Below are 11721 nucleotides of genomic sequence, written 5' to 3'. Positions count from 1 at the left end.
TCCTGGGACCACCTAGCACAGTGGTCCTCAGCCTTCCTAACACTGCAACCCTTTAATAGATATAGTTCCTCGTGCTGTAGTGTCCCCCAACTAGGGGGTGGCGGAACCCCTGAGAGCCTCAGTTTCCTCCTCTGCACAGTGGGAAATAAGATCTTGATGGCCTCCTAGAATGGTGTGTCCCCTGCCAGGGTGCCCTGGCAGCCCCTAGATATTGCCTGTACCCCTGTCTGTTTGCTGTGGGACAGTCAGAGGGGTCTCACATTACATGGGAGAGAAACCAAGGCTGCTATGAAGTCCCACAGTTCGGGCCATTCTTCCTCCGGGATGTGGAGGTAGGCAGAAGACACGCCTTGCTGGGTAATGAGACCTAGGTTCAAATCCTGCCTCTCTCTCTCTTTCAGAGCTGCCTCAGTTTTTCTCCATGTCATGTGAGACTAGTTATCAAGCCTACTTTCAGGGGCTGGGGAGTCAAGACACTGTACCAGGCCCAGCAAGGTCCCTATCACTTTAGGCCTCTGAGGTATGAGAGTGATCGCCCTCCCCCTGCCCCTCTCCACCCCATCCCTGCCAGGCCTACTGTAAAAGGAGCAGCTTGGCCATTTGTTCTTCAAACACTGATCTTTATTCTTTAGGTCTTTTTGGCGGGGAAAGGGTTGGGGGACGGCAATCAGTTTTCGGACTTAAGATAAAAAATCGCAGGAAAGGGGTTGCTTGACTCTCTATAATTAATGGGGCGGCCTGTAATAGGATTCTCCTGCCCATGGCGCTCCCAGGAAACACCTTTTTACATAAGATATTGCCCACGCCGGAATGGCAGTGGGTGATTTATGGGGTTTCCTGCTGCACAAAGTGTCTCCCGGGGTTGCCAACTGCTGGATTTATCAGGGAATTTGGAAGTCGGGCTCGGAGCCTGCCCGTGACATTTTTGGTGGAATTTAAACAGCACAAACACTGGGGAAGGGAGAGGCAGGTGAAATGGGGAGAGGGCTCTGTCTGGACCACAGGTCCCGAGCAGGAGAGCCCGGGCTGTGAGTTATAGCCAGGAAGACACAGGTAAGAAAACCCAAGTTAGGAGTCTATGCAGGGCAGCTGGAACCGTGGTTCTCAACCTGTGGGTCTCGACCCCTCTGAGAAGGAACTGACCTTTGGACAGGGCTTACCTAAGACCATCGGAAAGCATAAGTGTTTACATTACAATCCATAACAGCAGCAAAATCATAGTTATGGGGTCGCAACGGAATAATTTTATGGGTGGTTGGTGAGGGCGTTGCCACATCATGAGGAACTGTAGTCATGGGTTGCCCCACTAGGAAGGTTGAGAACCACTGCTCTGGAGCCTGAGAGAGTTGCGCTCAGTGGGGATCCAGCGGCTGCCTGTTAATTCGGATCCCTGTGCGAACTTGTCATCCATCCACTGCAATCCATGTATCCCTAGACACAAAGGCTCCCGTGGGCAGAGTACAAGTCCACACTGGGCAAACAACCCCTCTCGCAGCCATGGGCTCACTTTACTGAACCGTAAAGAGTTCTCGGTGGAGGGGAGGGGCGCTGCAGGCAACGTTTGTCCATTCAGTGGTCAAGTTGGCTCGAGCTGGAGAGGGAGTCCTAGGCTGGGCACAGGACTGAGGAAGGCATGGGATCCTGCCTCAAGACCTCAGCATGTGGGCTGGAGAGATGGCTCAGAGGTTAAGAGCACTAGCTACTCTTCTGAAGGTCCCAAGTTCAATTCTCAGCAACCACATGGAGGCTTACAACCACTTGTAATGAGATCTGGTGCCTTCTTGTGGTGGGCAGGCACACATGCGGGTAGAGTACTGTACAAATAATAAATATATATTTTTAAAGATCTCTGCGTGTGCTGCTATTACAGCTCCCCTTCACTGCTTTTGAGCCTCAGAGGAAATTATACCTTTTCAGGGCTGTATATGTGGCTCAGTGGTAGGAGGCTAGCCTAGACTATGTAAGGCCTCACTTTGATCCCTACTGCTATCAAACAAAACAAAACGAAACACCCTTCCCTCTTACCTGTTAAAGACTCATAGATGTAGCTTATGAGCTAGCCCATCTAAAGGCTGGGACTCCTTTAAATACACCATTGTAATCAAACAGTCTATGTGGTTTCTGCAACATACCTTCTCCCATCTTCCTCGCCTCTCTGGTTTTTTTTTTTTTTGTGTGTGTGTGTGTGTGTGTGTGTGTGTGTGTGTGTGTGTGTGTGTGTGTGTGTGTGTGGTTTGGTTTTTCAAGACAGAGTTTCTCTGCCTTGGCTGTCCTGGACTCGCTTTGTAGACCAGGCTGGCCTCGAACTCACAGTGATCCTCCTGCCTCTGCCTCCCAAGTGCTGATCCTCACCTCTCTTTCAAATGCCTGTAAGCAGCAGATCGTGTTTGTATGTGGGTGCGTGTGAGCGTGGATGTGTATATATGCGTATACGGAAGGCAGAGGTCAACCTCAGGTGTTATCTCTCAGGATGACATCCCAGCTGAAAGGGCCAAGCAGCTGCCACCTAACCCTGCCTTCCTCCCTCCTCCTCCCTGCTCCTGGGTAGCAACAGCCCCTTTCCCAAAGCAAAGATTAAAGACAAAACAGAGGGTCTGGATGGACCCTGGTAGCTGAGGAGCCACAGCAAGGCCAGCAGGGTGGGTGTCACAGGAGCACGCACCAGCAGCAGACACAGCCCCATGCAAATGCCCTCTGACCCCAGCCAGCTCCCAGGCTCTATTCTCCTGTGCCCAGCCACGGAACCTGGCCCTGCTGCAGCAAGGCTGCAGTGTCCCCAGTTCTTCTGTCCCCTGCCTCTCCCCCCAGGGTCCCCTCCCTATTTTTAAATGCCTTGGTCGTCAACAGGAGGGTCTAAGCTGAGCTCAGGGACACACGTGTTATCAGGATGGGTCAACAGCCCTCTGAGGCTGTCTTATCTGAAGCTCCAGAGACCGGGCAAGGCACAAACAGCAGCTGACAGGTCTCCCAGGAGGACAGCAAGCAACAGGGCCCAAACCCTGCCAAGGGATGCCTGGGATCCAGGAGCACCTGGACCAGGGACAGCCTCTGCCACTCAGGTACAGGGATGGGAGAAGGGAGGGATATTGCCAGCCTGGAGTGTCCTGGGAGACTTCATGGAGGAGGCGACTGGGTTTGAGGGATGTGTATGAGTCAGAAGCAGAGAGAGCAAGGCCGACAGGGAACAGGCTGAGCAACGGGGTGCGGGTGATGGGGGATGGGGAGTCTATGTGTAAGCTATATGGCGCAGACCAAATGTGTCAACTCCTCTGACTCAGTGTCCTCATTTGAATGAGGGTAGCAACTGTTTGTGCCACATAGGTCATCCTTGGATAAAATGGTCCAAAGGCCCAAGCAAGGCACAGGTGCTCAGTAAGTGGCTAGACCCTGGGTCCTCCTGACTCCCACGGTTGGACCTCACAGAGAAGCCACTGAAGGACACCTGTGGCGAGTCTGAGGTCACCCTCCCCCAACAGACCATGTCACAGGCCAGAACATGAGAACAGTGAAAATGGGAGGGGGGGACAGAGAGAATGAGAGCAAGGAGGGAAAGAGAGAGGGAGGAGGGAGGGAGAAGGGGGATAATTAGCAAGAATAGATCCACTCAGGTCTGGCTGTATCCAGAGCCAGGACTCCCTGCACCAAAGTCTCTATCATGGCAGATTCGTAAGGAAACAGGACTGGGGCGGCAGGTGTCTAGGGGATTCTTGGCAAGTGAGGGCCATCTCTGAGGTTCAGAGAACACAAGGCAGCACATCTGAGAGCAGAGGTCACTGCTGCCTGAACCCTGCCCTGTGGGCTGTCAGACGCAGAGAGGGAAGGACATCTCAGCACCCCCAGATTGAATGAGAGCCAAGGGGAAATTCCAGGGTTGCAGGGACACAAGTCTACCCTGGGACTCTGTCCCCACAGGAGGCACTCTGCTGCCCCCTAGTGGCTTCAATGGAGTTGATGTCATCTTGTTTCCTAAAGCAGCCTGACCGTGCAGGAGGGGATGGGGCAGGGGTGGGGGGGGGGGAGGGGGAATGTGCACCAGCGGACTCCACTGCCCCTCTAGCCCCACCACCTCCAGCATCCACGTTAACATAACCTAGTGACATTGAGAATCATGTGTGCACACATGACAGCTGTGTGACCTTGGTGCATTGTGTCACCTTCACACGCACACTGTAGCAGGGACATTGTGAATGTTGACGTAAAAAAGGACTCAAGGGCTCTTAGAAAAGTTACTGGCAGTTAAGCATGTGATGGGTGGGAGGGGTTGGGGGGTTAAGGGGGTGGAGGGTGGGGGGTGGGGGGGCGGTGACATCATCGCCTCCATGGAGGGGCATGTTTCAAGGTGCAGTACAGCCGCCCATGCCTGATGTGGTGTCATTTGTCTCAGAACTAGCTTCAGGGTTGTGTAGCTTGAGGGATAAAAACACAGAACCCATGGAAGGCACACACACACTCAGCTCAGGCAGATTTATTCATTGGGCTGGAGGGAACTGCGGAGAGTAAGGCAGGAGGGCTACCTGAAGGAAAAGGGCAGGACCACTGGAACCGAGGCTCCTTCAGCGGCCATGAAGATGTCCCCAGGAATCTCTGGGGTCCCTGGGAATCATCAGCTGCAGCCCACCTGGGTTTTCAGCTCCTGCAGCTGCTGGCTGCTGATGTTGTTGCCACCACACACAAGGACCACAACGGAAGCCAGGGCGGGGCTCAGGCGGCCCTCAGCTTGGAGCCTCCCTAGGACGCCTGAGTATACAGCAGCCAGGGCAGCACCGCAGGCAGGCTCCACCAGCATGCGCTCATCATCTGTGGAGAGGACAGGGGAGGGCTGTCAGCTGGTGCTCATCAGGAGGTGTCCGTCCTTCCATCCATCTCTAGTGCAATCACAGGTCGGACTTTCTGCAGATCTACTCCTTACGCCAACACTTGTCTGCCTCTCTGTCCATCCATCAGTGTAGCCTTTGTCTGTAAAGCAAGCCATCCATCTGGAAGCCATTCATTCATCTTTTACCCATCATTTGATTGCTCATCCATTAGCTTGCGTGTCAATGTGTCCATCTACCCACCAATTAATCTACCCATCCACCTGTTCATCCCATCCATCCATCCATCCATCCATATATCCATCCATTTATCCACACATCCATCCATCCATGCATCCATCTATCCATCCATCTATTCACCCATCCATCCATCCATCCACCTATCCATCTATCCACGCATCCATCTATCTATCCATCCGTCCATCCATCCACCTACTCACCCACCCATCCATTCATCCATCCATCCACCTATCCATCCATCCATCCATCCATCCACCCATCCACCCACCCACCCACCTACCCCCTATTCATTCTCTCCCTCCTCAGCCCATCCATCCATTAGTCACCTTCCCCACTCATTCATATATTCATCCATTCTTTCAAACAAATACCTTACTCACTGCCTGGCTATGTGCTAGGGAGACTCTCAGGATGTAACAGTGGCTAAGGCACAAAGCCCCACCCCCCCCACCTTGTCACCCCACAGTAGATTAAAAACCAGGCACCTGTGGGCCAAGGGGTTAGTGTACTGCAAGTCTCTGGTTAGTTAGGTGGTGTTGGGAGATCCGGTGGCTTCTCAGAGGAGGCATCATAACGGATCATCAGGGCCAGGACAGACATCCAGAGGTAGGAACGTGGGAAGGGTGTGTGCAAATGTCCTGAAGCTGCTGAGACTTTTCCCTCTTCCCGTCCACTAGTGGGCATGCCCCATGACGTCACTGATGCCCAGCCAATCACAATGAGGACACGGTTACCATGGACAGATAGCCTGGGCCTTACTCACCCAGAAACTTCTGCACAGCTCCCACGGCCTCCCGGTCTTCTACCACCACAGAGAGGATCTCACACTCCTTTGCACACTCCAAGGTCCGTGCAGCCACTGTCTTGGCTCCCAGGCTCCTAGCTACACTACAGGATGCAGGGGTGGGGTGGGGTGGGGTGGTGGAAGAGCAGATGCCTTAGAGCCCCACCCTCAGTGCTGAGGTCCAGCTATCCATGGTGAGCTAGGGTTTGTGGTTTGAACCCAGGGATACCTTTGGGGGTCTCTGACTCTTGGGGATCCCAGTCCACTGAGGCTGGAGCCATGGTGTCTACTAACTGACTTTGGCTCTGCACTGGCTTTGCAGTCTCAGGAAAGTCACTTGATCTCTCTGGGCCTCGGTTTCTTCATATGAATAATGGACTTGTGAGGTTGCCAGGAGGATCAAGAGACTTGAAAGGCTGTAAAGAGCTCAGGGCCCAAGGCTTAGCAGGCACTAGAGAAGTGTGGGTTGTGGTATCCATTGTCACTGTGGTAACTAAGGACACAGATAGGGGCAACGGTGAAGAGCAAAGAAATGAGCCAGGTATGGTGGTGGCCCAGACCTGTCATCCCCGTACTCAAGAGTCTGAGACAAGAGGATGGCAAGTTCAAGGTCAAAGGCCAGTCAGACAAGTTAGTGGGACCCTGTTTCAAAGAGGGTGTGGTGGCACACACTCGACCCCCAGCACCTGGGAGGTGGAAGCAGAACGATTGGGCCTCCGATACATGATAAGTTTGAGGCCAGCCTGGGCTACAGGAGGCCCTGTCTCGAAGAAAAAGGGAAGAAGGGTGTCTAAGGCATTCATTCACTTCGGACACATTTGGGAGCCTCTGGCCCAAGGAGAAGAGGCTTCAAAGACAGATAAACCAGGGCTGGAGAGATGGCTCAGAGGTTAAGAGCGCACTGGCTGCTCTTCCAAAGGTCCTGAGTTCAATTCCCAGCAACCACATGGTGGCCATGGTGGCTCACAACCTCTATAATGAGATCTGGTGCCCTCTCTGGCATGTAGGTGTACATGCAGGCACAACACTGTGTACATAATAAATAAATCTTAAAAAAAAAAAAAGACAGACTGACTGACTGACAGTCAGACAGACGTGGTGTGGTCAGACACTACTCCTGCTTAGCCAGATGTGTGTGCAGAGAGGGAAAACCACACAGGCCCACTCAGGGCAACATCTGCCGCCGGAGAGTCGGCTGAGGGAGACACTGTCTGCTGCTGTGTGTTGCTTGTCTGTCATTCCTGAAGATACTGAGGTCACTTTGGTAAAAATTCCAACCAATGAGAATTTTACATGGCTCCATCTACTGTGTGTGTGTGTGTGTGTGTGTGTGTGTGTGTGTGTGCGCGCGCGCGCGCGCATGTGCCTGTGTGCTCACTTATGTGGGTACATGTAGAAGTCAGAGTTGACCTCAGATGTTGTCCTTGATCATCTTGTGTATGTATGTTTTCGAGACAGACTCTCTTGACACAAGTCCAGGCTGGACCCTCACTCTGAAGCCCTCTGCCTCAGCCTCTTAAAATGCCAGGATAGTAGGGGTGCATGCACAAACCAGGCTTTTTCACACCCTCGAACTTGGACCCTGGTGACACTGGTTGGAATTTCAAGGCGAGCAGATCTTTGAGGTGCCCACACCCCCACTAGCTTGGACAAAGAAACCATTGGATGGAGACACACACCCCCACCCTCTACCCACTCCGATGCCCACCAGGCCCACCTGGTGATGTCTGGCAGTGTGACCAGCCTGCCTGCCTGCAAAGCTGCGTTGAAACTGTGCGCCCCGCGGGTCTCCATGGCAACGATGGGCACATGCTGCCAGCCTACCTCCAGCAGACCAGCAGTCACGCCTGCTAGGAGCCCTCCGCCCCCCACAGCCAGCACCACGGCACCCGGTGGGGTCCCCAGGGACTCCTTCAGCTCCCTCACTAGGCTGGCGTGGCCTTCCCTGTGGGATGAGAGGGGAGCAAATGATGGGGCTTCCGGGATAGGTGACCCCTCTCCTTGGCCACTGAAAGAGGCAAGATGATGCAGCAGGGGTCCCCTTGGCCTCATCCATTCATCCACCCACCCATCTCCCATCACCATCCCAGGCTCTTTCTTAGCCTTTTCTCCTCCAATCCCCCCTGTCTCCCCGCCACTTAGGGAAGAAATATCCTTCTCAGGGAGGGTTAAGAGGGACTAGCCTGTGACTTAGAATGGGGTTCTGTAAGCAGACACCTGTCTCTGCCCCTGACTGGCTGTGTGCCCTTGACCTCTCTGTGCCCCAGTGGGCTTCCCAATGGCTGCCTCTACTTCTCAGAAGCTGAGTAGAAAGCGAGGGAACGCCCAGCAGCCTGCACCCAACCCCAAGCATGCGCTCAATAAAAGATATGTCATGTTGCATCCCCATTTTGCTGGTGGAGAAACTGAGGCATGGGCAGCGAAGTGCTTTGTGCAAAAGACGATTCCCAAGAAGCCAATCCTGAACCCGTGTCTGCCTGGCTTCGGAGACTCTTCTCCACCCCCTGAGCCTGGCTCACTGGGGACTTAGCTATAGGCCTTTACCAGATCAGGGGATGGTCAAACGGGGAGACGTTCACCCAGCCGTCCCTTGTGGCTAGTTCTTGTGCCCTCACGTTGGCTTCATCCCAGACCTAAAGGGAAGTAAAGGACCCTTAAAAAAAGCTGGGTTGCAGACTCCACAGAGACTGTGGGGAAAACTGGGGTCTCCTACAGGGGCTGGAGGAAGTCTCCCCTGAGAGAGGCCACACCTCCCAGGAAGAGGAGAGCAGCCTCTGCTGAGGCCAAAGGTCATCAAACACAAAGGGACCCGAATGCTGTGTGATGACAGGACTCGGAACAGCTCAGGTGCACAGAGCCAATGTACTCAAGGCTGTCACATGGAGCCCACTTTCAGCCCATGGGAGGGGACAAGTCCCTCACACCAAACTCACATATCAGCTGCGTCCCTACAGACTACCTGGGAAAGCCTGTCACCCAATGGTGGCCCGGGGCGAGTTGACGCACAAGCAGGGCTGGTCCCTGACACCTGTGCCCACCATAGGTCACCCAGAGCTCTCATCCTTCTGAGCATCTCCCTGATCATGGAGCTCAGCTGGGTGGTGGGCAAAACGGGCTTTGAATGCAAGGAGTGTGTGCCTGGGACAGACCCCACCAAATACTGATTGAGAGTTGTGGGTGACAGCTGTTGTGTCCCGTTCAGTGACACAGCCCTGCTGAGGTCTGAGGAGTAAAGGCCAGGCGGCACAGAGATGCCCCACCGTGTTCCGGGATCCATGGGTGTGTGAGTCGATGAGGGTGTGATTGGTTGGTAAAGCAAAGGAAGTAGAGGTGCAGAAGTGGTGGGGGAGGGCTCATTATGGTGCACAGCTTTTATCCCAGTGCTCGGGAGGCAGAGGCAGGTGGATCTCTGTGAGTTCGAGGCCAGCCTGGGCTACACAGAGTGAGTCCGGGACAGCCAGGGCTACACAGAGAAAGCCTGTCTCAAAAAACAAAACAAAAAGAAGCAAGCATGCTGCAGTGTTTGGAAACAGCTTTGGGCACTGTGGCTCGGGTGCTTACGTGCCAGCTCTTCTGATGCTTTTATTACTTCCTTTTTTTTTTTTCCGAGACAGGATTTCTCTGTGTAGCCTTAGCTGCCCTAGACTTACTCTGTAGACCAGGCTTGCCTCGAACTCAGAGATCCTCCTGCCTCTGCCTCCGGAGCCCTGGGATTAAAGGCATGCGCCATCACGCCCGGCTCTCTTATTACTTTCAGAACAAGAAATGGCACAACCATCACCTGAAGGCTTTTGTCTTATGAAAACTGCCAGACTGTTGTGCGCCGTGGCGCACGCCTGTAATCCCAGCACTCAGGAGGCAGAGGCAGGTGGATCTCTGATGAGTGAGTTCGAGGCCAGCCTGGTCTACAAAGCAAGTCCATGACAGCCAGGGCTACAGGAGAAACCATGTCTCAAAAAACCAAAACAAACAAAAAACCTGCCAGCCTTTCATGTCCCAGTACCAAGTGAAGACAGGGAACACTCTCTAGCCTTCTGACAGGAATCTTCTCAGGGTGGGCAACAGGTCCAGAGGTCCCAGCCCTCAAAGGGCAACACCTATGTCCCTCCCATTCTCTCTTCTCTTCACCCTCCCGAGAGAAGACTGAAGACCAAGAGATTCTTTCTGGCCGTTGTTCATCCAAAATAAATGGAGGTGATGTCCTGGAGTGGGGTGGGGGAGGACACAGCCCCCCCCCACGCACCTCTCCTGCCCCTGCCGTGTACCTCCCTCTTGCTTCCCCCCAGCACCTCCTCCTTACCTTCCCAATCAGCTGGACCTCGGCCCCTTCCCCCTCCAGCCGCCTCACCACCTGCACGGATGCGTTCTGTGGGAGCACAATGGTGACAGGAATGCCCAGCTTCTGAGCTGAGTAGGCGGCTGCGATGCCTGCGTTGCCCCCTGGGAACAGTGGAGGAAGGATTTCATTCCCCCACCCCCCACCACCGCCCCCTCCCCCACCCCTCCCCCTTCCCACCCCCACCCCCACCCCCGGCCCTGCCACCACAGCGCCCCCACCCCCTGCAGAGAGACACAGTTGATCTACATCAAGCCAATCAGAGAACTCAACCTCCTGCCCTGTGACGAAAGGAAAGGGAAAGAAAAAGCGAGATCCAGCTTTGCCTGGGAGCTGTTTACCCAGGTGATGTTCAGAACTTGGAGCCTGTAGTTTAAACCTTTGTGAGGTGGGTCTCTGTCGCCGGTGAACTACCACAAGTAGTCTCGGATTATGGGGAAGGGATTTGAAAACAGATGATGTGGCTGTCTGGCACTGTGACCCTGATGAGGCTAATTCTGTAGAGAAACCTCAGGGGGGCCTGGGGGGTGCGGACCTATAATCCTGGCACTTGCAAGGTGGAAACAGGAGGGTCCGGAGTACTGTCAGCCTGTTACAAAGAAAGAAGGAAGGAAGGGAGGAAGGGAGGGAGGGAAGGAAGGAAGGAAGGAAGGGAGGAGAGACCACTGCTCTAGCTGGCTCCTCTGCCCCCACCCCAGTCTCGAGGATTTCCAGTGAAACAGAGAGGGTGAGGTCACCTGAGGAGCAAACCAGGTGTCTGCATCCCCTCCTAGCCATCTGTAGAGAGAAAGGATGCAGCTGGGGTCACTCCCCTCATGGGTCATGGAGGTCTTTGTGGGGTGTGACTGGGTGCTCCATCCAACTCTCCTCCCCTCTATACTGCCCACACTTCCTCCATGGCCCTGGGCCCTCCCCGCCCCCCCCCCACCCCCGCCTACCTGCTGGCAGAAGTGTCCGATGCCCCGGATCTTAAAGGAACCAGCTGGCTGCACATTCTCGTATTTGAGGAAGACGGGCATGCCTGCCACCCGTGACAGCGCCCAGCTCTCCAGCAGGGGTGTGACCCTGTGGAAAGGCTCCACCGAGGCTCCCTCCATCCCCGCAGCACATGGATGACCTGCAAGGGGTCATGTGCTGTTCAGACTCTTTAACTATGACAGAAGAAGGGAGGATGAGGCCCCTGAGCCTGGACACCCCAAATCGTATCCAGCTTCCAAGCTTCAAGGTCCGGGCAAGTATCCACCCCTCTCTGGACCCTGGTTTTCCTGCCTGAGCAAGGCAGATTGTCCTGGGTGCCCTTCACTTAGAGTCTGTGACTTCCCATAGTGCTGAGGACACAGGGTGTGACCAAAGAGTAATAAAAATGCATCCATTTGGCCGGGTGTTGGTGGCGCACACCTTTAATCCCAGCACTTGGGAGGCAGAGGCAGGTGGATCTCTGCGAGTTCGAGGCCAGCCTGGTCTCCAAAGTATGGCCAGGACAGCCAGGGCTGTTATACAGATAAACCCCTGTCTCAAAAACAAAACAAAACAAATGCATTCATTCA

General features: G+C 54.3%; 1 protein-coding gene across 1 annotated transcript; it reads right to left on the bottom strand.

Annotated features, from left to right (window-relative positions):
- Positions 1-4455: 4455 nt before the first annotated feature.
- Positions 4456-11322, bottom strand: Sdsl (serine dehydratase like). The gene is made up of 7 exons (XM_051161604.1): positions 11113-11322; positions 10912-10951; positions 10139-10278; positions 8383-8471; positions 7556-7783; positions 5818-5942; positions 4456-4797 (listed from the first exon to the last, which is right to left on the bottom strand). The coding sequence occupies exons 1-7, from the start codon at positions 11269-11271 to the stop codon at positions 4604-4606; spliced, it is 975 nt and encodes a 324-aa protein (XP_051017561.1). The 5' UTR covers positions 11272-11322; the 3' UTR covers positions 4456-4603.
- Positions 11323-11721: the final 399 nt, after the last annotated feature.

The sequence above is a fragment of the Acomys russatus genome, chromosome 19, assembly GCF_903995435.1.
Source record: "Acomys russatus chromosome 19, mAcoRus1.1, whole genome shotgun sequence".
NCBI classification, from domain to species: Eukaryota; Metazoa; Chordata; class Mammalia; order Rodentia; family Muridae; genus Acomys; species Acomys russatus.
This window is presented reverse-complemented; position numbering and strand designations above follow the sequence as displayed.